The sequence below is a fragment of the Bombus impatiens genome, unplaced genomic scaffold, assembly GCF_000188095.3.
Source record: "Bombus impatiens unplaced genomic scaffold, BIMP_2.2 scf_0525, whole genome shotgun sequence".
NCBI classification, from domain to species: Eukaryota; Metazoa; Arthropoda; class Insecta; order Hymenoptera; family Apidae; genus Bombus; species Bombus impatiens.
The window spans coordinates 670,033-696,024 of NT_176944.1; the positions used below are offsets into that span (position 1 = coordinate 670,033).

The following is a 25,992-nucleotide window of genomic DNA, read 5'->3' on the forward strand; positions in this document are numbered from 1 at the left end:
CAAGATCAACATTCTTAATTTCGCTTACACATATAATTATTGTTCGATTTCAACTTTCGAGCTATGCAAGAAAATCTGTTTCTGGAGTTTGAACTGGTTTATACCACGTTTTGCTTAGATAAGAATTAAAGAAAATAATTACACTTTATATTGAATTTTATGGTACGTTATCTTTAATTGGAAAAATGTTATCTACAATATTACAAAATGCGATTGACGAAACAAAAACTCTGCTATACGTATACCCGGCATAATATTCCTAGGATCAATGAAATCAATGGTGTGCTCTCTTTTCTATATTATTAAATATCATCAAATTTCATATATATCGTAATTACCTTTTTCTTTATTATCTAACCCAAACCTCATCCAAACAAGTTCAAACCCAAAGACAAACCGAAAATTGAACCCGAAGGATACAATATACTACAGTGTCAAAATAATTTCTATTTGTATCTCAGAAATTAAAGCTCAACGGTAATTATATATGTGGCGGCACTTGACAGCAAATACCACCACTCGACATTAACTAGTGTCGGACGACGGCAGTGGTTAGCGCCTTAGGCTACAAACGTTCGGGACCCGGGTTCGAATCCCGGGTTCGAGTCCTGTTTTTCTTCTACGCATCAAAAATGGAAGAAAAAACAGCAGTACCCCATCAGCGACATCCTACAGTCAGCAGTGTTACAATTATCACGAACAACACTCCTCAAATTGGTGACCCTGACGTGATCAACAGCGAAAGCTGTGACCTGTGATAGCGCTACTGAGACTTACTCCCATCATCGCGAATCTAATCCTGTGGCAATCTGGTGGACCTACCGCTACGACGAACACGGGAAAACGGCCCTTCCATCTTTAACAAACCTCGACACTTCACCTCCGATCGATGCACAAATGCAGGTGACAGGATACGAGACGATGACCAAGTCAGGAGTGATGTTGGCCATTGCAAAGTTCCATGGGCATCATCACCAACACATCATACTAAAAAATGGAACAGAAGTCCAAAAAATGGACCCGAGTTCGAACTTGTAATCGCGAATCGAAATTAGTAACCGCTAGTTTTACGCCACGTGTACACACAGAATATATTGTTAATAAATATTTATTGTTAAGTATATTCGAGTGTTTCTTCAGTACCTATCACGACATATCACCTCATATATATATATAATTAAAATTACTCAGAATGCTGACCTCGACGACGCATATCAAGGCCAATGAAATTAACGAGATGTGAGCCTTTTCTATATAATCGCCAAAAAGAGAAAAGGAGGAAGTACAAATTGAAGGGGTAGAATCGATCGATCATAGACGAATTACTGCGATGCAACGGGACGGACACTTTCCATATTCCAGCAGCGTCATGGTAACGCGCGTCTCATCGAACCGTGCGAAATTACGATGCCCTATTGTTCATAGATACCATTATTACCATTACAAGGTATCATTATCGATGGATAGATCGCGCAGGCATTCATATTCATGGCCGATCCGATAACTGTAGTCCGTAGAAGCTAAACGAGAGGGTGAAAGAGGGATTTCGATGGGTGATCAGCCTGCTCACTACGAAAATCGTTCGTTTTCAACCGTATCGATCGTTACCTCGACTCGCATTAACGGCGTCAATCACGTCCCTCCTGGCTGATTAGGGATGCAGTTACGTGTTTACCATGGACTATCTATTCATGAAACGATCGACAGGGAAACACTCGCTTCCTGCTCGATACGAGTGAAAAAATTTCAATTCTGTGCAATGTCGTTGCGCGACACACGCGACAATTTCGCGTGATTTGTAATAGATCGAGATGAGTGTACGATTTTACGAACATACGTATAACAATTGTCGCGTGTTGGTGCGCACGGAGATTAGAATTAACCACTGGAATGACTATACAGTACTGGCCATTTTATCAACAATCAAAATTTATATTTTTCATCTGTCTAATAAAATTGAGAGACTTCGATATTGCATGAAATTAATATGTCGTATATTTTGAGAAATTTGGGATTTTTCTTTTCAAATTGTAGTGCTGTGGACAGAAATAAGCGTCAAAGTGATTTGTGTAAGCATCAGATATTTCTAATGAGGTCTGACTATGAAAGGAAGATTTACGTCAAAAGAAATCTGTGATATCGTGTGTAATCGCTGTATATACATGATCGTCTACGTGTTTAATAGTAATTTACATAATCAAAAACAATTTGTCGCTTATAACATAGTGTAGCGATTAAAACTTTTACCTGTAACCTTTATTCGATGACTAGGGACTGTGAAAGTCCTCTAATGACGCTTAAACTTTATTGCCGCGGAGTATAAGATTATCCGTATAGAACGGTTCATAAGCTGATACATTTGAAAGGTTTTAAAACTTTTACTATTCAGAGAGACAAACGAATGGATTGAATAATTAAATCATTAAGAATTTCAAAAACGTACGCTTAAAACCTTGCTCTGCATTTCGATAGTTCAAATATTCCAAGAGCTTAAACCATTCAAAAATTCCACCCTCTATCATTCTTCATTCGCAAATCTCAATTATCCGCATACGTTCCAAAATCTCGATCACCTATCCTCCAACAGAATTCCACGAATATTCCAGCTGAAATAAAGCAGAATTACCCATTCTGCGTCGATACGACGAACCATAATCAAAACGATCCTATTATCCTAAATATGCTTCCCCTAAGTCTCTCGACCAAATAAAGTAAGCATTATTGTTAAGTGTATCTACATAACTCCGAAATTATTAGTATCTAAATTTATGTTTCTGAAGTTTGACGTCAATTTCTTACAACACTCTACATATACTGTAGGTTACAAAGTGTAAAAATGACAAAGAGAAAATTGGAAGGAGGACAGAAAGGATAACTTAGAAAAATCTTTGGCAGACACAAAAGTCAAGTGACTATTTATAAAGAGTACAAAATATTTACAAGAATGACTATAATAGCTAGCGTCCACAGTAGATAGTAACGAGATAAGCTGACATCTAACCTGCAGCAACATTTCTGATTACTTAACAACGTCGACGAAAACACAGTGGTGGTTCCGCATGGCAGTGCGCTCATCTGCATAAAGGCCGACTGCATGGGATGACGAGGCCGAATGAGAGCTGGCGTGTAATAATGTCGTCAGTTTCGCGAAGGTTTATTGCACCGCCGTGTAGCCGCTTGCAGGAGAGACTTAATATCGTCGGCTGTAAGCCGGTCCGTAATATCGAGCCGACTCGTTTTCTACCGCGTTTCGTTTCCGCGGCAATTCCGCTGACACAACGAGAATCGCGTGCACGCCGCGTGCATGCCTGCCCGGAGATATTTGTCCGCTTCGGACGCACAGCCGAGGAATTCGTGTCGCGGACAATCGGGACCTGATCGATACACGAACGCGAACCAACCACCAACGAACGCCTCGTTGTTACCCGAACGAGAGTCAATACGACGGAGAAATTGGAAGCTGTCGATGCACGGTTCGTTCGTTTTTCAACGATAGAGAGACTATTTTCGATCGTTTTGGAATATTTATCAATGGGAATTTTGGATGGTTATTTAGTGCAAGTGATTGAGATTTGTAGATGGGCTAGGTGTCTGACATTAGGATGTCAAAGAAAAATGGAAAGTTTGAGGTTGATGTGACTAAACGTCGTTGTATGTTTTGGGAGTGTCTGCTGAATGTGATTTTGCTGAAGTGTGTAAAAGAGATTGTTAAATAGAAATGCGCGAATATTAGAATCATACCTACTGCGTGGAACATACGTGCCTGGCGATATAAAGACAGATCTTATTACGTGAAAATGATTCCTTGGCACAGTAGAAAATGAAAATCGTATCCGCAACCTCGTTAGAAAAGTAGTATACACTAACCGAACATAATATAAATGTAAAATGAAATTTTATCGATCAGAGCGTTTATACGTACAGATATTTGCAATTGACGTTTCGAGAAGTCTGGCACATGTACCTGCAAGTTTTTATAAATAAGCCATATGAAATCCAATTTCTCGTCAAATATACCACTTTAACGGTCCTTCATTACCCAACAAACTTTTCATTTCTAGCTACTACATCGAAGCTCATGAAACTTTCCAGTAGACTGTAAATTGGAAAAAAGTGAAATGGAAAACTGCTTTGAAAAATCGAACAGCCACTACCAGTTCTATGGATCGATCCCGGAAATCAGCGGACCTCGACCAATCGGCATAAAGAACCCATCCCGTGGTTCGATCGCAGAAAGCTTTGATACGCTTCGTTCGTCGGTTGGTCAGAAAGTACGCTTCACACGAGTTGCTGGGTACTCGCAAATTTTAAAATAGCAAAGTATACTGTATGATTAGTAAAAGTATGTGATTAGAACGAACGATGAGTATAACACGAGACTATGCTATGTTACTAGAAACGTCGTTTAGCATTCATTTTATCATGGACGAATTCTACCGAGATGCGAAAAATCTCGAACCAACATCCTCATTTTCCTTCTACAAGGAACAAGAAAATTGTGATGCAAGAAAATTCTATTCCTGATAGATCGAGGCTAACCAGTAAAGAACTGTTCCTTTTCTTAAATATCCATAACGACCACCTCAGAATATTGAAGCGACATACTCGACATTAAAATTGGCAGAAATTAAAGGTAACAGTAACAATTAGTTGCATATGTCTCGTGACTTCGCGAATGAACGTTGCGTTGATTGCTATCGAGGTACAGGAAGAAATTCCGAATTCTTCGTTAATCCTAGAAAGAATAATTTGTCTAGCTATAAACGAAATTAAAACGAATTATGGTAAAAATACTTATAAAAAGTCTAACACTCAAAAATATCAAAGAAATCGTATCCGCGCCGTACATTCGGCTTGGAATTAACTGTTGCTAACACTTTCGCGGGATTTTGTTCGATCTATTAAAAGCAATAGATGACATTTCCTAGTTGAACCCTCGTAACTTCCTCCGCCCCTGGATACTTCGCGATTCCCGGGACTTTGTGTATTTTGACGGGGGTGTTAACTGACCCCGTGGCTCACGGAGGCAGCGCGAAGGAGGGGTCGTGCTCAAGAGCAGAAGAGGGTGGCATTAGGTCGAGGTCACCAGGACGCCGAAGCGATCGATGCAGCCCGCCAGGCAGCACCACCCACGCTTCAACCCTCTCCGCTTTCTCCCTCCGCCGAGAAATCTTCACTCTTCTCTCCGGTGGAAGCCGAATACACCGATCTCCGACTCTCGATTCTCTCACTCTCTCTCTCCCCTCGCCATACACCAGACTGGTTCATTATGTTTCTATTTACGTCTGGTTGCATTTAGGCAGAGACGTCCGGGAAAAGACTCGCGCTCGGGTTCAACACGTGGATGCTCCATATCCGAGCTTCGATCAGCTGTTTTCCCGGGGCGTCGACGCTTCCAGATTCAGCTACGCTTCGAGAGGAACGAATGCAAGCTTCGAAATGAAATAATTTTTAAAGGAACGCGGAGCGTTAGGAATTCTTTGTGATTCCCTCGCAGATGTTGACGCATCCACTGCGTCGATTCAAATATCGGAAAGCCTTTTGTATTTTAATTTTTGTATGCTTGGGCGAAATAACTTAGAGAGTCAAACAAAGTACAGAGCAACGTACTGAAACGAAGGTTGTTACTTAAAATGAAGATATTTTTAATGAAAGAAAAATGCACTTTGGGGTAGGTATTTGTATTTTAATAGCAGTGAATGAGGAAATAAGGAAATATAGTGGATATTATTAAATAAATTATCGTGGCAGTATTTCAATGGTTGTTCTGAAAGCAATAAAAACTACTGAAATATGTACAAAGATGCATGTATCAGTGACTTTCTATTTTAAGATATCAGTTTACGTATCTACATCGAAAATAACTTGAATATGAAATCTTATTTCGATAATACGAAGTCTGATCGAAATTGTTATATACATAGGTACAGAGTCAGAAGTATGTCACTCTATGTCGAATATCATATTGCATGACGATAACGTAGATATCGCTATATTTGCTATTTATGTGTAGTACATCGAATCGATACTGTTCATATTTGAAGATATTCCGAGAACAGAATCCGAATCGTTTTAAGACTCTGCTTCAAATAAATTCCTACGAATGGAACAAGGTCATCCAAATAGAGTAGCTCAAATCATACAAAATTCAACGCACAAAAAATCAATTGCCTTCTTAAACTAATTTAAACTATCCTAAAATACTTCTAATTTCATATAGATGTATCAAACTTTCAAAAATCTATTTAAATCAAAATGAATGAATACTACCTTCAAAAATTCTTTTCTACTTCAACTTAGTCGCGTTTACGAACTGTCGATCGAGTAGAGTAGCTGGCAGGAGGGTGCGCATGATTCGCTTAAGCTTAAGGTGTGCTTTCAGAGATGGCAAATAACTTTACATGAAATTGACGAGCAGAAGGAGCGATTCAGCCACTCCTTGCGTTTGTTATTTCAAAGCGCCCGTAAAACCGCAATTTACGAGGAAGAGAAACACTTCGATTTCGAGCTCCGTAACGTCTCGACGGTTTTCCATCGAATTTACGCGAAACCGCGAAACGAATCCATCACGACCGATTACCGATCGGAAGGACTCATTTCGAGTTGAATTTTACTGACGACGAATTTTTAACAGACGAAGGTCGCGTCCCGTCGTCTTGCCTGCCGCGTGTTGTTTGGTTTCCAAGGCCTCTTCTCCCAATACTCGCGACGATCTCCCTCTTTTCTCGTTCTCTATTATCTTGTAAATGTCCTGATCGTTTCGAATCAGCCGTTTATCCCTTGAGAATTGTTAACGACCTAACTCAGCGGAGATCACGTTCACGTTCTACGATGACGCCGGTTCTCCGAGTGATTTCTGCGTGACCTAATGCGACTCATACCATGCGAACAAGCTTTACGCGTTATGACGTGAGTACGCTTGGAAATGTTGAACGAATGATTTATAAATTTTAAATGGGAAATTGCTTCGACTTTTTTGATAGTAGAGGAATCTCTTTGATTGTTTAAGAGGATATTTTTAGCCGTTTCTACGCACGATTGTTTTTAATTATTATATTTCACCGACTTGAGAAATCGAAGAGCATCGCTCGAACAATATACAATAATTAAGAAATTGAAATGATAAATGATTTGTGGAAAATAAAAGAATGAAAAATTATTTTCTTAGTGAAGGAAAATGTAAATTTCACGTGGAGTATAGCAAAAGAGGTTATGCTAGTTTAACTTCTAGAATCGTAAGATAAAGATATGATTATAAATGATTGAAAAATATGAAAGTATAATTCCCAAATAAATAAATTGACTACTCCGATATATTCAGTTCCTATATCTGCAGAGATCGCAAACGCTGAAAGTTAACGTTACGTTTTTTTATGTTGTTTCTATTGTTTTTACTTTTGACGCTAATTAAAAATAAATATAAAACATAAAGAATGAATCGCAAGTCTTTATGATAGTCGTTAGGTCAGTAATTTCACGATCAGAGAATTTAAAATTCTAATGGAAAGATTATGAAAGATTAGAGACTTCTGACATTTCTAGGAGGAATCTAGAAGTTCTGTATCCAGTGAAGACGATTCTTGCTTCTTCTCGGAACTCGATCTGTTAAATCCGAGGTACCATCCAAGATATCCAAGGAAAATCTTAATAAACATAAACAATACGTTTATATAAGTAATTTTTTACAGACGTTCTTATCAAAAGTCGCGGTATCTGCATCATAATATAATAGGAACTAAGAATCATTCAGCAAACCATTTCGAAGCATCCAGAAGGAATTCTAATCACTGTTGCTGTTTTGCAAGCTACGATCACGTCGAAACAAAATTACGTAAGTGATGTAAGTGGAAATGGTATGCCATGTATACATTTTTTCGTACATTAACTTACACGTTAGTTTATTCTGAATATGTTTCAGTATACGATAAAGTAGTTAAAAGTACCAAAAACAATCGTGCATCGAGTTTTCAATATTTTCCGGATTGTAGTCATCGAAAGAAGCATGAGGTAATTTATTTCTAACGAACTATATCCTGAAATATCGAGGAATTAGCCAATTCGTAGAAAACGACACAGGTTGTTAAAAATAACAAGCAGTGCGACAGAATTGTAACCATATTCACAAGCTTCCATTTACGTCACTCGACATCATGTATCGGGTTTTACCAGTAAAAATATCTAGAATCCGAAAGTGCTCCGAGGTACATTTCGGGCTTTGAACTTTAAAACCGTTTTTTGTAACGTATTGCTGGCCCTGTCGTCGTTGAAACTCAGTTTTCGAAAGAATTTTAGGCCACGAATAGAAAATACTATCGGAGTGTACAATAAAAATAAGTTGGAAAAAAAGAAATAATTAGTGGAACATATATGCATATAATATAATATATATCGCAGTTCGTAGTTGCAATTATAGAAGATATAAAAGTCAAGAAATTTTTATAGAAATTTAATAAGAACAATCACACAGAGAGATATTACATTAAAGACGAAAAGTTCCATTCTTTCATTTACTTTCATCCCTATATTCTCACGACCCAGGTAACCTTTGCCACGAAGAGGTCTTCCAGCGGCAGCAAGGATTTTAGCGCCAAATCTCCTACGAAACTTGGGTAATTATCCAAAAAGTTTGGCGAGTCACGTGCACGTACTTAAATCACGTATACTTGTAACACGTATCGTTATAACAACGCCTAATGTATTCCCTTGACAACAGGAGGGGAAAAAGTACGCCGCGAATAATTCGTGCAATCCGTCAACGAAGTAGAAAATGTAAGTTGTTAAATGTAGACATTTTCAGTCTATCTGTACAATTATCGCGCATTATTTAACTCATTTAATTCGCGCGTTCGAGTTTTGGGGTGACTACGGAATGATCGTTGGAAATCCCACTAAAAAGATATCAAACGTACATGAATTGTTATTAGGCATTAGTTTCAATCAATTTTGTTTTATCAAATTTTGGAAATTGATACAATTCACGATAAAAGATTTTTATTACATAAACGCGCATTCACATATCCGCCAATTAACGAATTGTAAAATAAGAACACAATGATAGAATATAATTAATAATGAGATTACATCTAATAGAAATTTTTGTGTAGTAAACGTTTGAAATTTCAAATTTCGTAGGAAAATGTATAAAATAACGAAGCTTGAATATTCCGAACATTTTCAAAACTGGTTTTCTCGATTTTTATAGCAGTTCCATGATTCTGGTCATCCCCAAGGCCCGAAAACCCTGAAACTCGCGTTTCTCGATCCGCTGCCCCCTGATTCCATGTACTTGTTCCTCTTTGCGTTATTCCTCTTCGCCTATGTGTTCCTCGGGAAGGAACGTGATAATACACAGGTGAACAGAAAGGGGACAGCGGTTCGAACAGCGGCCACGCACTCGGAACTCGCGCGGCCAGCATCCTCGCGAAGAGCATCGCTTTAATTCCTGGGCGGTTCGTAGTCGAGCCAAACGAGGATCGATCGGAATCACCGCGACCCGGAAACAGCAAGAGCAGCGTCGTTGTCCTGTATCACGAGAAATCAGTCGCGCCAGCCGCAACAACCCCCAAACCACCCCTCAGAGCCGTTCAGTCGGAACGAACAGTTACGCGCGAACTGACTCCATCGGTTGTCCACACTGTTCGATCCCCACGTCACCAAAGGTAATTATGAAGATAATGATCGTGGATATTGCGGCTCTGATATCGAGATGTTAGGGTTTTCGATAGTTCGCGATCCGTTTAGGGAATAATTTACTATACAGGTGATATAGGTTATTGATCATGTATGATTTGATGATATTTCGACAAATAGCATAATTAGATCACTTCGTGTTTGTACAATTAATTTGTACAGCTTAATTTTTTTATTATCAGATTGGTTAATGTTATATAAGATTACTTACCAATACTAGTCAGTTGTAGTTTATAAATTACAGCTTCTCAGATCTTACGAATGATATTAGTTTAATTCTTAATTAGGGTTCAAAACGTTGCTGCGAATGTTCAAAACAGTGAAACACGTTATTATTATCGTTAGTTAAATATGATTAAACACACAAATAGAGCTCTAAATATCAAATAATTTCCCCTAGGAAATAAGATTCTCTTAGACTTGCTTCGAAATCTTCTTAGGAATTTATGAACCTCCTAAGTTAATTAAATTTCCGACAATTCCAAGACGTCCACGCGAGCTTAAGTCGAAAGAGGATCAAAGCTCCTCTTCCTGGTATCAAAACAAAATGATCGAATTTTCGAAGAAATCCGAGAAATTTCTCTCTTTTCCCTTCGGACAGGTCGAATCTGGTTGGAAGTCCAGAGCACCGACCTCCCATATATCTAACTGACCGAAGAAAAGCTACTTTAAGACGTCGACGTTTATCGAAGCGGCGAAGACCACTCAACGTGCACATTTATCAGGACAGCCGCGTAGTACAGGCTCGTTCCTTGTCGGAGGATCATCGTGTCGGACCTAAAGAGGTGCAGCTAGCGGAACAGAGATCCGATCTGGTTAAATACACGGTCAAGTCTGCGAAAAATTTGATTAGATCCGAAGGGGACTCCTCCACTCGACAGGACGACGATTCGGATGACCCCGATCAAGATAGAAGAACGAACAAACAGTGGAAACACGATAGAATCTTCGGGGAACGATGTTGTCCCTCTGATAATTCCGCTTCTAAACTAATGGCTCGTTCCAGGTAACGAAATTATATTGTACTTTGATACGATGTTAAGGAAAGGTTATTTCAATAGAATATGATTTTTAATTTTGCAATGTTACGTTCTTTAACTCGCATATTTTTCTGAAACATTGGTTACTACTGTTTCGTATCTTTGTTTTATTCGTAAATTCTTTGATAAAATGACGAGTGAAATGACGGAAGTAAAAATAAATATTTGTTAATATAAAGTACAAGTTCTGCTTTACTATTGTATACGGATAATAGTCAACATTCGAAAGCTATAATATGATTAGAGTTGTGAGCAGAAATTGATCGTAATATACAGTAAACCTTGATAATAATGTGAAGTGTCCGTAAATCAACGTTTATAATCAAACTTAACATTTGATAGCCCTTGCTATTAGTCTGAACTAATTACTACCTACCACGTTTAACGATCCATAATTACAGCATTTAGTAGCTCTTAACCATTACCTTTAGAGATCATCAATTGTATTCAACGTTAATGGCGTATACATTCGACCAACGTTATGAATTATAGACGTTGATCATAAAAATATACAAAATAGTATCTTGATTTATGAAACTACCCTCATGAAAGATAAAGACATACATAGAAACACTATACTATAACGTCACATAGCATCAAACAACATTAAACCTTATCTACTTCAAACAGTGCGAAGGATTAAAATTATTCGCACCGTGCAAATTAGTTAAGGAACATCCAATTTTATTTGTCTCAAATAATTAAAACGCGGAACAAAATTATTGATTTCAAGTTAATATAAATTACATCATCCAAATTAATCAAATAATAAAGTGGCGATTAAAAAATAAATCAATTTGCATGAAAGAAGATATATATGAAAGACTAAACGATAAAGAAGAGAAGCTAAAAGAATAAAAGTACATAAAATAAGATTAAAAAAAAATCAAAAGATGCGTTTCGCAGTCCAGGAATAGACGGCGATTGCAAGCAACGCAAAAACGAAGCAGTCGGCCCAAACTTCAGCTATCTAATGCAGCAAATACATACAAGGCCAAGGGAACGAGGTGACGATCATCGTGTATTTATTGGCGTAAACGGCGGCGACAACTCGAAACGAGTATTTCCATTCCAGGCAACCCCGAGCGGTAACTTGAAGATCGTTCCTAATCAGGTAAATGTCCCAATCGGTCCTTGGGTCGATAGATACTCGTCGAACCTTAGGAATGTTGGCCTCAAGGCAGACGCGTAGTCATTCTAGGTGGTGTTCGAATCGAAGAAGGTCAGTGTGTTGGTTGCTGATCCCAGACATACAAAGGTTAACGTCAAGGCCGAATTGAATACAACCCAAAAAGAGCTTGGTGAACGCATATCTGAGTCTTCCACACAACCGAGGTCCATCGATTTTCCACTAGGTGTAGTATCGTCATCGACGATCAATCAGTTGCAAGTAGGTTCGGTATTATAACTTTCGTTCGATACAAACTGGTATCAGTTGTGGCGTGGCTATACAGAATGCAAGCGGCAAAACAAGTGATGCGGCCAATTCCAATACTCTAAATGCCAATTTAGCCGCTTACCGCTTACCGCTTACCGCTTCTCTGTATAATTACGGTCTTAATCGATCGTTTTCACGTACACGAGCGCGTGGATGAGGTTAAATTTGGATTAGGTTTCTTTTGACTAGAGATCAAATACTCCAGAAGCCGGTAAAAGCTATTACCGAAAAAAGGTTTACAGTTTCAAATCATGACTCGCGAAGTTATAGATAAAAAAGTATTTAATTTTACTCAAATTCTTTTAACTTTCAACCGAATTCTCTGAATAACGTCATTGACATACTTCGACCAAAATTAAGTTGTAATACAAAAGAAACCTAACAATATCCTTATCACCACCGACTACCTACCATCCATCATAGCTACTTAAAAATAATGTTTCGTTTCTAAACAGAGTCACAAAAAGTTTCCGGTTGTCGAGGACAACTATAAACCAGCAATGCATCCGTTCAAAGCTAAATTCGGCCAAATGGAGGCGATGGAACACAAGCAACAACAGTCAACGTCGTCTGCGTCTCACGAAATACCAGTGTTGCAAGATGTGCCACTGTCCACGTGAGTTTTATTGGTCGATCAAGCCAAAACCATGTTAGCCACGAACGCAGTAAAAGGAGAATCAGGTCGACGTAACATTACAAGGGAAAACGATACAAAGTTTATTTATTATCGCGAACCAAGACATTTCCATAAAATTACGTCGTCCCGTATTTTTCTTTCAATCGTAAGGAAAACCAACTCGCCCAACGCGAGGTATATACTCGATGTTTCTCAATAAACTGTTTGATCGTCGTGTAATTTCGAGCAGACTCGGATTTACGAGTGAACAACCAATCGATTGGGATAACATAATTCTCCCGGAGAAGACTGACCTGTATCAGGAGCTAGCCAGGCGTATCACAAATTACAAGTAAGCTTATAGTTGTACCCGATCGATGTAACGAAGTCGAGCATCAACATACGACATGATTACGGGCTAAATTTCATTCGATCGATCTTTCGAGGAACGCTGACTGTATCGTGCGAATCGATCAGGACGAGTTCCATTGCCATCTGCTGGTGCTACAGAGCTATAGTACCTTTTTCGACGAGAAGAATTGCAAGGAAATCGATCTGACCGAGGTAAGTTATTGAACTTTTTATCCTGTAAGTAACGCCACCTCATCTTCCAACTCTGCTGGGAATCACTGATAACTGCGCATTGCCCGTGTGAAGGTAACTAAGCCACGTGTTTTTTACTTGAAAAGTTCAATTTACTAAAAAGCTGGTACTTCTGCCATGCAGAAGATACTGTAAGAAACTTAAAAACGATTGAATTTTTATATCAGTTCTGTAACTCATTATTCATTGATCCGTCTAAGAGTCATATTGATTAACTCTAGAAATATGGAAGCATAGAAATGTGGCGATATTATAAACTTTATTTTTTGGAATTTACTTTATAATCTATTATTACCTATGCTATCTTCTTACAATAAGCAAACTCGAGCTGTTTTTAATCGTCTAACTGCATAATGCAATTAATACATTTGCAAAATGTGAAGTCGATCAGTTTGGCTTGCGAGAGCCACGACACAGCGAAACCCAATCCTTTTACTTCCATTTTCAATTCTGCTCGCCAACCAACGATCCTGTGAGCGACAGAACGATCCGCGCGATTTTTCTTGCCGCGTGCTGTCATTTATTCAGAAAATGGAAGGCACGCGAACGAAAATTCCCCGTAGCTTTCACGAACACTCGACCGTCATCGATCTTCATCCTTTAACGAGGCGCGTTAAACGAGTCGTAACCACGGATCGCGAGACGTTCCTTCGCCCACTGATACCCTTAACGCTGTCGTATCGTTCCACCGTGCAATACGATAACGTTAAGGGTATCCCATCGGGAATTTATTACCCGACAGAAGCGGAAAACGACGCACGTCCCTTGAGTTTACCCCCGGAAAAAACGACACATTATACATGCTTGCACCGAGGAAGATATATTACGGACTTATCGGTACACAGAACAGTCTAGCGAATTCGGAATAAAGTCCTTTTGTTCGCGCGATCCGATTTTCCGCTTCCCCTTCCATCTCTGGATGTGTATCTGTGGTCCATGTTCGATCGTGCGCCAATCGTCGTTCATCTTCGCCTCCTCGCCTTTGTCCACGTTTTCCCACTCGAACATCCTCTTATTTCGTTTCTTCTTTAATGATTTTTCCCGATAAACTGGCCATTTACTATTCTTTTTGCTTCCACTCGAAATTCGTTGATCTTCCCAGGTATACGACATCTCGGAGAAAGGATTTTTTATGCCAAATTTTTAGTATAAGGAAGAAATTTTTGAGTTTGATTTTATATCTCGATGTTTCTAGTATTGAAGAGTTTTAGAAAAATTTTGAATCTTTTCAGTATTTAACTTTCAGATGGTGTAGTGCAGGCCAAATTACTGACAGACATATCTTTTTCTATATGGTTTTTATTCTTTTCGTCAGAATACATAGTTACGTGATAAAATTGAGAAATTGGTAAAAGATGAAGTTGGACAGTTTGACTTCTGAGAGGATCGATTTAATCCTAGATTCCAATCATCTACAACTTTTCGTTATATCACATAAATGCCAGAAATCTGTCCTCGATTAAACTGGCTTATATTCTCAAAAACCGACGAAACGTCATAATTCAGCGGGATTTAAGCAAGTTGCATTATTCTGCCTTTCGAGAGACCGACCACTAGATATTCATAAATTACTACTTTCGCAATTGTTCGTCGACGATAATGACAACCGAATGAATATACGAGGGTATGAATCATTGGTGGTGGAAGCGGCGAGATTCAATAAATTTCCCAATGTCGAGACTTGGAGATCGCCAAGTAGGCAACCAGCGAGAACACAAGGGGTTGCTAGCGACCCCAATCTCTCGTGTCAGCATCCTGGCCCCTCGTTTTCAGTTCTCCACCGGTGACTCGGTGGGCTTGAAGCCAACCGACCTTGAACTCTTTTTTTGTCTTCCCTAGCCAAGGCTATATTTGACTCTCTTTTAACTTAAGGATGAATAGCAACGCTCGAGTAACAGCACCACCACCTGCCGCTCTTTAATGATTACTGCGGGAGCCTCTGCCATTTCTATCGTCGCGACAGCTTTCTCCTTCGCCACGTGTCAAGGAGACGTGTAATTAAAAATAGAAGGACACACGTGCTTTGTAACAAAATAACCAAGCTTTCCTCTCTGCTGAAAGATCGTTATTCCTAGCGTTTCTTACATAAATTGGCCTCTTGCTCTTTCGCATTCGAATAAAGAAGTATAAAGAAAGGACGATGAAATTGCGTATCAGCTAAATTTCGACCTTTATACAAAAGTTACGCTTTTATACGGGAAGAATGATAGAATTACTTTAGAATTATATATGTATTTCACACATTTTTAGTTTTTTATACCTTTATGCAGAAGTCTAAGTAAAGAATGACAAAATTATTTGGAAAATATAATATTAAGTGTATTTTTATTCTTTACGGAATATTTAACTTCTTTAAGTTAACGTGTATGTTTTACAGATCTCTGTTCACTATAGGACGTTTAGTTTTTTCAAATTGATAAGAATTAATAAGTATAGAATGATAATAATTTGAAGAAATTTTGTTGCATCTAACAGAGTGACGTATCTTCGAAGGCGTTTTCGCTCATTTACGACTGGATGATCAGTCCACAGAACGAGAGTTACAGGCTTTTGCAAAGGGACAACATCCTGGAAGTTTTTACCGCAGCCCAATATCTCGGAATTAAAGGTAAGACTGGTAAAAAAATTATCTATCGCTTCCATAAATTTCAAAATTATCTTGATTATTATGCTATTATTATGATTATTATGAGCTATTAGCTCTTTGATACAAGCCATAGAAATACAGTGATAATTAAAATTTTACGTAAAATATATATGTATGTGTGTATAGATTATCCAATTTTGATATAAAATTCTGATTTCAGTATTCATTAATGTACGTTTTAGAAATAATTACAAAATGTATTAAATAAGAATACCGATAAGAGTATAGCACTATAGCGATGAAAGATTTCGTTATCGCATAAATCGTATAAACGTTCTTTCATCTTCATCAACGTGGAAGATTCGTGAACAACGATCCTGTTTACATCGGTGCTTCCAGCATCCTTCCCCATCTCCATCAATCTTTTAAAACGCGACTGCACGCATAATATATAGCCGATGCTTTCTAGCACAGTTTAAAACTTCGAACTCGCTAGCGGAAAAGAATGAAAAGTTTCCAGTACCATGATAGGTATTCGGAAAAGTCTCGACGGTGCCGACCTCGAGTTTCGTTGAATACGTCACTGTCCAACTTGAAACTTCAATAAACCATATGAGATCTCGGAGAAAATGGTGGTGCATCGTGTCTTCGAGCAAAACACGCGGAAATCCAAACTTCCTCTCTAAAAACTATGTTGCTAAGATCTATATTTTTCACGTTCAGAGAATGTATTCTTGATAGAAAAGATATAACGAGGTCGGGAAGTTAATAAAAAAATACACGAATTTTGATCACCGAAATTTGAAGAAACCTAATGGAATATCTCTTATCAATGCTCGGGTCTTTACAGACATAAGATGTCAATTTAGAACTATATATATACCTGTCTTTTTGCAAGAACAAGTTCATTTTTACTATTATTGCAATTAGAGTGGAATATAGTTAACGGAGCTATTAGTATAGCTACAGTAGGAGGCGATAAATGGTTAATAAAGGTAATAAAAACAACTAAGTGAATCAGTATATTCATCTAATGCTTCAATTTATGACTTTATTATACCTTTTCCATTTAGAGTACAATGAACGACGAACTATGAAAAAGAGAAACATCATAGTGCAATCTTTTTAATTCTCATGCCTTTCTCGATTCTTAACAGAACTGGAGGAACAATGCTGGGCTTTCATAGACAATGACGAATTATTCGCCGAAGACACCGCGTTTTTATTATATCTGGAAGCGAAAAGAGTTGGAAATACCGCAGTTATGGAACTGATGGTGCCGAGAATTATGAAATTCTTTTTGATGCTGGTCAGCACTAAAGATTTCCTCGAATTATCCGTAGATGAACTATGCCTTTTATTGAAGTCTAACTATATCTGCGTCAATAGGTAATCGATTACTGATGTGTACAGATAAAATAATATATTTTTCCTTACTTCTGAATTTTTAAACTCTAGTGAAATGGAAGTTCTTATGTCTGCTGTACGATGGCTGATGCATGATTGGGCGAACAGAAAGCAGTACATGTTGGAAGTTTTGAACTGTGTTCGATTTGGGTTGATCGCTCCATGGCAATTGGTAGATGTGAAAAGAAATCCAGAAAACCCAGAATTTATGGAACTAATGTCTTCTCCTGAGGTACAGAAAATGGTCGATGATGGTCTAGCGTAAGATTTAAATTTCTTTTCATTTATAGATGAAGACAAAAAAGAGCCTTTTTGTATTAATTTAAGCCTTTTCAGTTTCGTTATTATAAAATATTGGTACGGTAACCAGACGGAAGATTATTATCACTGGATCGATCTGTTAGGGCTTACGGAGCCAACCAATCGAAATTGGGCTGGAGAGGACAAGGTACTTAAACTCTACGGAGATCGTGATACAATAACTTTAATCCATGCCTACAGTAGCGAATTTTGCCTAAGAGCATCAATTTAAGTGTTTTCGTTCAACGCACAAAGAAATTCAAAGTTATATTTCCTCTTTCAAGAACTACGTAACGTATCGAGAATTTTTGCTTTACCTCGAAGAATATCAGAAAACAAAAATTTCGGAGTTGAAAATGCGAAAGAGTCGCGCAAAACCCAAGATAATCGATTCACCTCACAACGATTACACATTTGCTGCTCCTAAAGCACCGAACAACTACGTTCAAAGCTCAGGTATAGTGAATGTCACATTAAAATAAAAAATATATGAAACGAACTTTTTAACGTGGAATTTAACGAAATTGAATCCTTCAGGAGATACCGGTGCTATTCACAACGGGCCAGCAATGCATTCAAGGCACACGAAACCACTACCTTCAAATTATTTACCATTGGAGATGCCAGAGGGCATGATGATGCCTCCAAAATTTATGAACGAATACTTAAGCAACTTGGAAAGAAGCAAAGGGGTGAGTAACCCTGGGGCGAATCGGAGATCGACGCAGAAACCTCAAGATGGATCGATTCACTAACCACCTCATTGAACGAAATTGCAAAATCGTGGCAATGATACTTTTAAATAATTTTAGACTTCATTTTATCAATCGAGAATCGAAGATTCTTCGTGTCATAAGTTTGCATAGACAACAAGCATAATCAATGAAATTTTGATATTATATGTCAAATATTTAATCAGTATATCGTATATCGTATTTATTTATTGAACTTCAACTTATATAAGAAAATATACGTTCATACGTGAATTTCACAAGAAGTGCATATAATATTTTCACAATTCACGCGATCTCGAGGTGATTTAGTAAAACAGGTATTGAAAGTAATAAAAGTTGTCGCGGTATAGCTGTGAACATTCAACGGTGAGTCGTTTTGCAATTGAGTATCGAAACAAGAATCTGAGGTCAGATTTGTGTCCGTTTCAAAAGTTGCTCTGCTTACTTTCCAGGGATTATTACGCGGTTATCGTCAAAAGAAATCTCGAGGTAAGCTTACGTGCTTGTAAGTGGAAATGATAAATTTCACTGAAGGAACAAAGTTGAATCACGGAGTAGGGTAAAAATCAGGGAGCTGTAGTCAAAGGTCAGAGTTTATGTCGTTCGAAAATCCGTGCTTTAATTCGGAAACCCTCGCGTACAGGGTACCACAAACCATTATGCACCACGCTACTCATGGAAACAGCACTTACAACGTATAAGCTCTTACCTTGAGATTACACAGACCCCGTACCAATTTAGTATTTGTTAATTGAGTCAAAACGGCCGCATTTGCATAAACGTTTGGGATCGTAGGTTAAACTGGAGCACGATGATGTGTACTTGCGCTGCTCTTGTTATAAATTTACAATTGTCAAGCAACTATATGAATCTCGCTTTTGTGATATTTGGAAAATTTCCAACTGTTAATGTAACATTTTCTTCTTTCTTTTTCAATTTTTGAGGTTGAAAAATTTCCAAGTCTCAAAGTACTTTTAGGTCTCTATTTTGAAATTTATTATTATGCTCGTTTCTTGATAGATGAATTTTGTTTGTTTTGTTTGTTTGAATGAGTTTCCATTGAAAATGAAGTTGATCAGTTTAATTTCGAGGAGACTTTATGCATTATTCAATTATTGTCACTCAATCATTGTTACAGATAGAAAAATTGCAGGCACATGATTGTGACTGTTAAATAATTTGAGAACTAAGCATCACTGAACGACCGGCTTGTTAAACGAAACTATTACCATCACTGAATCACGAACAACTACAAAATGATCTATAAAATATTTATGGATCATAGATTACCTAGTTAGGACATCCCTGACCCACATATGACTCACCGAACAGTGAACGCGTTGAGCTTACAACAATGAAAAATGAGCACAATCTTTGTCACCAATTTAACACGTAACTAGCTAAGATATGTCAACAGTCTGTGCCACTAAGTTTTTAACAAATCACTTTATGTTCATCAAAATATCAAATTAGTTTAACAACATCCTCGTTGCTCCAGAAATAAACCAACGAATTCCAAAATAAACTTTATTTACAATTGGATACTAAAATTTGATTTATGATTCTATTAGGTTGTGTAATAAATTCGTTCGCATTTCGTTATAATACAATTAACATTATGGGTATAATAAAAATTATAACGAGTATTTTTTTATGATATATGCACTTTCCAATTTCGCATAAATGCATAAAAATTTATAATCTACTAATATGTACAAATACTAACAATCAATGTTTGCACTGAGAACTCGTAGTATTATTTTTCTTCTCTCATTATTATATCTACATCTATATTACTATATTGTAACATATTCTTATAATGCGCCTCAAAATGTAAGAATGAATGAACCAAAAGATGAACTTATTGCACAATCTAACGTTAACCTGATATTTTACAAAAATTTATATTAAGTTTACTGATTTAGAAAGATGAAAGGAACGTCGCCTTCGATACGAGATTCACCGGTGGCGGAGAATCGCTGAAACTGTCCTGTAGGTTGCCTACAGTAGAAAAATACACGCATGAACACTGTCAACGCGGCGTGAATTCACCGGTAAAGTCCTCGACGAGAAATCTCGTTCGTGAGAAGAAACTTTCTCGGCTCGACGAGACGTTTCCCCCCTTTTTTTTCAGGACGCCGATAAATTGGATTACGAGAGCCGGCAGGAGAGGAATGCGACGGATGTTTGCCGGTGCCAGCAGCAGCGCGAGTCGAATTTCATATTTTCCGTAAGAAAGCAGAAGACGAGATGTAAGATACCGAGGGAACCGGAAGAACGTACAGACTCCTGCAAATCCGAGGAGGAGGCCGCCACAACGATACAGGCCGTTTATAGAGGATACAAGGCTCGAAAGAGATTTGACGAAGTTAGTGGATACATTCGGAAACTTTCGGATTTTTGCTGTTGAGAAAATGTGATTGATTCTTTGATTTCGTCGATCTACTTGATTGGAAGAAGGAAATAGTGGAATTACATCTTGCATAATTGAATTAATATTATTAGCAAATTGTACAATTCACAAATTTCAATTTATCAGAACCAATAGATTCTCTTACACCATTGGAACAAATCTGATAATGAAACAAATGAAATTTCATAAATTACAAATTATCCGATAATTAATGCATAAAAGTTTCCAGTCTACTTATGAATTTTCGAACCTTACTGAATATATATATTAATAATAACGTATTTTAATGTTCGAAAGCACAACAATTTTTCTACTAAATCGTTAAAGAGATATAGTCTAAATAGTAGGATTATACATATTCAACGATCCGTGGCGTATTTCTTCGAGAGTCGACGAGACTATTTTAGAAAGTACAAACACGAGTCGTTTTGTACACGTTGTTCCCTTAAACCGCAGATAAGGAAATCAACATCAGGGGAGAAGCAGAATATCAAGAAGATAGCGGAACTTTTGGCCATCCCGATGGACGAAACGCTTCGCGATCCTTCGATAGAGCCCATCAGAATATCAAGCAGTTCAGTAAACCAAATGAGAAATGAGAAGGACGAAACGCTACTTACATTGAAATGCTCACCTAGAAACAGGAACAGGGAACAATCGGTCCTTCGAAATCAAAATCAACACTACGTTGAGAATCAAATAAATCAAGTAAAAAATAATATTTCCCTTAAAATGTTTTTACAGAACAAAGAAATTTCATTTATTCGAAGAACTCGTGTTTCAAATTATAGTTCAACATATGTCCACCTTGTTACACGACCGAAGAAAAACGAAAACAAAATATGACTCACCGAGAGACATTAAAGTCTATAAAGACCATAAAATCACCGATGTTTTTCTCGAACTACGACGAAAAAACCAGTTCCCCATCGGATAACACAGATGCGGACGATCCTTCCTCTCCACGAATCGGTGCAAAATCAACGATGCTGAATCTCGCCGATGTTATAATCAATGAAAAAAACAGCGAGAAAGATTATTTGGAGAATGATAATATTCAGCGAGTGAATCCTGCCGCTAGAAACGCTCAAATTCGATCTACGAATTATAAACGACCTCTGTAAGTGTCTTTAAGTACCTGATAACTAGGCGGATATTAGATGAATTTAAATATATATCATGGTATCAATAGAAAACGACTATAAAATTTGCAACTCCGTATTATTTGCAGTCCACAGAGGATAAGCAACAGTATAATAGCTTCGAACGAAAACCGTTACTTTCTCAACAACTCTCTGTTCTTTCCTGACAGAGAGTCGATTCTCGTGTTCGGCGGGGTCGATCCTCACGAGGAATATGGCCTGTCCGGGAACACCGGCAAGGACATATACAGGTTTAAACCTGACCAGAATATTTGGGAATTCGTGGGGGAAATTCCACGAGCGAGACACCATCATTCGGTCGCTTACTTAAGAGGCCGCATTTATGTAGTGGGTGAGTCGAACAGTGACGAAATACAATTGCAAATGCAGTTTATAACGTTGCCAGCCAACGAATTGCATGTTTAAATAAAAAGGAAAAACTGAAAAAAGCAGGACAACACGGATTCTCAGTCCATTTGCAGCATTTAACGAAAGAGTCTGCTACGGCATAATCTTCTTTACGACTTTGTTTTCGAAATCGCGAAAAAATATTCGTTGTGCCTTTCATTGTGCAATCCTTTCCGTGGGACGGATTTAAAGATACTAAAAAAAGCCAATGAAACATTTTTCACCAGGTGGAGCCGATCCCCTGGAAGACAAACTTCACAGGAAAAGCATTGCGGTTGGGAACGTTTGGAGTTACGATCCAACTACCAGGACTTGGTTCAATGAACCTGGCATGCTGACAGCTAGAAAGGACTTCGGATTGGTGGTCAGCCACGGGAAAATGTACGCGATAGGAGGGCAAGGCAGGAACGGGATGTGAGTTGTTATACAGATGGGGAGAACGTAATTACTTTGCTTCTTTTACGTTTTCTTTCATTTTCCTCACTGTTTATTTCTACGCTATGCGACGCTAATTGCCACTAATTTAAGTCCTCTTAATTGTCATCAGTATCGCGGTTTAAACGAAACAATTCGATTTACGGTTACGTAATGACGAAATAGAGAAAAACAAGAGATTTCATATTCCATAATAAATAACATTAATGTTCGATAATATACAGAGTGTCACAGGGCTTAACAAGTCAAATTTTGTCAGTGTATTCTAAAAGTATAATCAAGTAAAAAATGTTGTATAAACTTTGGTCGTTTGAAACTTTATTAAAAAGTTACAATAAAAAATAATGTAAACATAAATTCCTCTATAAGAAGAGAGATTGAGATATATTTCTTTCGTTATAGAGCTTTGAAAACGGTGGAGGCTTTTGATCCATCGGACTCCACATGGAGGGAAGTGCAACCAATGCAGACCGCGAGGGTTGGACCTGCCAGCGTGAAATATCGAGATCTTATCTGGGTCGCTGGTGGAATGACAAAATCGAAAAAAGAGCTATTCTCGAAGGACGTTGAGTGCTATGACCCGATCAAAAATTTGTTAGCTCGATTCCGTCTCTTAGAGTTCCTTCATGCATTCCCTATTTCCCATTACCTGGATTAAACGTTCGATTTATCGCGTGTATACACGGTAAATGCAAGAGAGAGCTCTGTTATCGATGCGATCTTTCAGATGGCTGAAAGCGATACCTTTGAGGTCACCGAGGTGCTTTGCCTCCTTCTACGTGGTGTCCGACTGTCTTTACATGATCGGCGGAGCATCGACTATGGAAAACGTCACTCAGAGCGTCGATTGCATTGACGTGTGGGATGGGAACGATTGCGTTTGGAGGGAACACGCGAACATGTCGATCGCGAGACACGGACATTCTACTGGCTCGATAGGTTGGTTTTTATAGTATCAAAAGACGTGATATATCCTGAGAAACTTCTTCTTTCATAGTGATTATCTTATAGCATTTTTCTATGATATCTGTCATTGTAAATGCAGTAATATATAATCATAAATAGTCAATTGAATAATAAGTTTGTACTATTTTCTTATGATATCAAAGAATGTGATGTGTCCTGGGAAATTTCTCTTCTTCCTTCATACAATAATTATTTTATAACAGTTTTCTATAGTATCATACTATAGTGACATATGATTATATTACGGATACAGTAATGTATACTTATAAATATTAGGTCATTGAATAAATCTGTGCCGTATATTTCTTTCTATTATATCCATTTTTTCCAATACTACTAAACGATTGATTTATAATATTCAAGCAATATATAAAAGCAACATTTACATATTACATATAAATAACACAAATATTGCTTATGATTGTTGTTTTCCTTTTATGAAACTCAGAAAATACGAAGTGCTTGAAAGGAGCATGCGTCTCATTTATAATTTTTTTTATATTTAGAGATCAAAACGCCTATTATTTACTGATTGTTCTTTTTAAATGTATTTTCATATTAAATTCGATCGTATAAAATTAGCCATCTTACTCGTTTGTTATTTTGTATTTACAAAAAGCAGAACCAATATATTGGATAACCTAATATATATATAGTAACTACAAACCTAATAACTACCAACTATAATATAATCTAATAACAACTATTGTATTAAGTACGGTATAATATACGGAATAACCATTAAATAAAATATTATAGTAGTTTCTTTAGCGTTTGTACTGAAAACTCTACTGTATCACATTTCTACGTAACTACGTACCGAAATAACGTATTGTATTTTATAGACTCACTAATTGAAGTCTTCTTCCCTTAGGTGATCAATTGCTGATAATTGGAGGAGTAACTACGGTATTCATGAAGACCTTGAATAGCGTCGAATGTTATTGTTGCGATATAGGAAAATGGATGAAGGGCGTATCGGCGCTGCCGCATCCGGTTTCCGGTCATGGAACCGTGTCTTTACCGCCAGCAAATCTTCTGATAAATCGCTGATAATTGTGACATAAAATACATCAAATTTCCTTATATGCTGTACTTGATAATCAACACACATTAAGTACTTATTCGATCATTAACGAATTTGTATTTAATTACTTTTTAATTATCGTACTTTATCGTACTTTTTACAAATATTGCCTTACAATTTACACTTGTTTATATAATTCTATACTCTTACAATATATATCACAAAAAAACAATATCTTACAAATTACGTTCAGTCTACTTACATGGAAGCTTCAATAGAAGTAAGTAGCTTCGGTAGAAGTAAGTAAAATCAAACTCGAGCGGATAAATATTTATTACAATAAAAAATTTCTTATAGGGGTTAAAAGATATTCCTTTCAAATGACTTCTTTAGCTTCCAAATTGGCCACCAGATGGCAGTAGCATTCTTCCCATCCGGGAGCCGCCATCTGTCATGGGAGTCGAGTGTTATGAACCGCGAAGCGTGTGTGGAAGTTTCGAAAAAGGATTCGGATTCGAATGCAGCGAGGTAACTAGCCGTCGTGCGGATAAACGCGAGTTAACCTGAAAATGGCCGAATCGTGCGAGTCGGTGGTGTCAAGTGTAGTGACTAGTGTTGTGTCCCATGGGCAGACGAAAGTGGCTGAAACACCGAGCCAGGAGGACGCTGAGATATCCGGTTCTCCCGGTATGTTAGCCCTGCTAAAATAACCCGTAGCAGTTTGAGAGCTATTTTATTCAAACGCGACTGTCGAGCGCGGCCATGCAACAAGTGGTACGGAGCGCTCTCGCATGCCGAACAGGAGCGTACAGGGATATTTATGGGCCCGTCTGGGCCTGTTCGCTATCCCGGTATTTTCTAACTAACATGTCGTCGTCGATCACGTGACTCATCGTTCACCTATACGACTTAATTTTCGCGCGTACTAAGTGTCAAAAATGTCGGCGAATCACCGATGACATTTATCACAAACTGGTACCCGTAAAAGGTTTTGTTAAAAAATTTGACGCGTTACTTTTAAAATGACGATTTCCTGATGACGATTGATTGCAACATTGCATTTTTAATCTTATCAGTCCTTTCTCTTACCGATAATAAATTGATATATCTGTGCTTTTTTATTTGATTCATATCTGATAGGATTTTCTGTTTGATCAGTTTGCGAGCATTAGGTTTCAAATATTAT

General features: G+C 37.7%; 2 protein-coding genes and 1 long non-coding RNA gene across 4 annotated transcripts in view; 2 read left to right on the forward strand and 1 right to left on the reverse strand.

The window, feature by feature from the left end:
• Positions 1–4,223: 4,223 nt before the first annotated feature.
• Positions 4,224–21,234, reverse strand: LOC117151903. Its single transcript, XR_004462062.1, has 3 exons — positions 21,223–21,234; positions 12,569–12,575; positions 4,224–4,384 (listed from the first exon to the last, which is right to left on the reverse strand). It is a non-coding gene; the product is annotated as an uncharacterized LOC117151903 (long non-coding RNA).
• Positions 6,460–25,157, forward strand: LOC100740056. The gene is made up of 28 exons (XM_012388100.3): positions 6,460–6,909; positions 7,543–7,616; positions 7,689–7,831; positions 7,919–8,007; positions 8,539–8,609; positions 8,714–8,769; positions 9,458–9,659; positions 10,292–10,696; positions 11,637–11,844; positions 11,932–12,120; positions 12,624–12,784; positions 13,035–13,136; positions 13,231–13,348; positions 15,863–15,995; positions 17,132–17,363; positions 17,433–17,642; positions 17,718–17,829; positions 17,966–18,137; positions 18,219–18,373; positions 20,341–20,469; positions 20,550–20,783; positions 21,285–21,536; positions 21,620–21,948; positions 22,060–22,322; positions 22,606–22,792; positions 23,216–23,407; positions 23,541–23,752; positions 24,654–25,157. The coding sequence occupies exons 1-28, from the start codon at positions 6,883–6,885 to the stop codon at positions 24,830–24,832; spliced, it is 4,836 nt and encodes a 1,611-aa protein (XP_012243523.2). The 5' UTR covers positions 6,460–6,882; the 3' UTR covers positions 24,833–25,157.
• Positions 25,158–25,261: 104 nt separating this feature from the next.
• Positions 25,262–25,992, forward strand: part of LOC100740297 (phosphatase and actin regulator 1-like) — a 147,625-nt gene continuing 146,894 nt past the window's right edge. For both annotated transcript variants that reach the window (XM_033321888.1, XM_033321889.1), the window contains exon 1: positions 25,262–25,493. In XM_033321888.1, the coding sequence (XP_033177779.1) occupies positions 25,376–25,493 (118 nt within the window). In that variant the 5' untranslated portion in view covers positions 25,262–25,375. The remainder of the gene's footprint in view (positions 25,494–25,992) is intronic.

Coding starts and splice junctions, on each gene's coding strand:
- LOC100740056 (XM_012388100.3), top strand. CDS start 6,883: ATGCGAACAAGCTTTACGCGTTATGAC. Junction 21,949..22,059: donor ACGAATTATAAACGACCTCT/GTAAGTGTCTTT, acceptor TATTATTTGCAG/TCCACAGAGGATAAGCAACA. Junction 22,793..23,215: donor GGGCAAGGCAGGAACGGGAT/GTGAGTTGTTAT, acceptor CTTTCGTTATAG/AGCTTTGAAAACGGTGGAGG.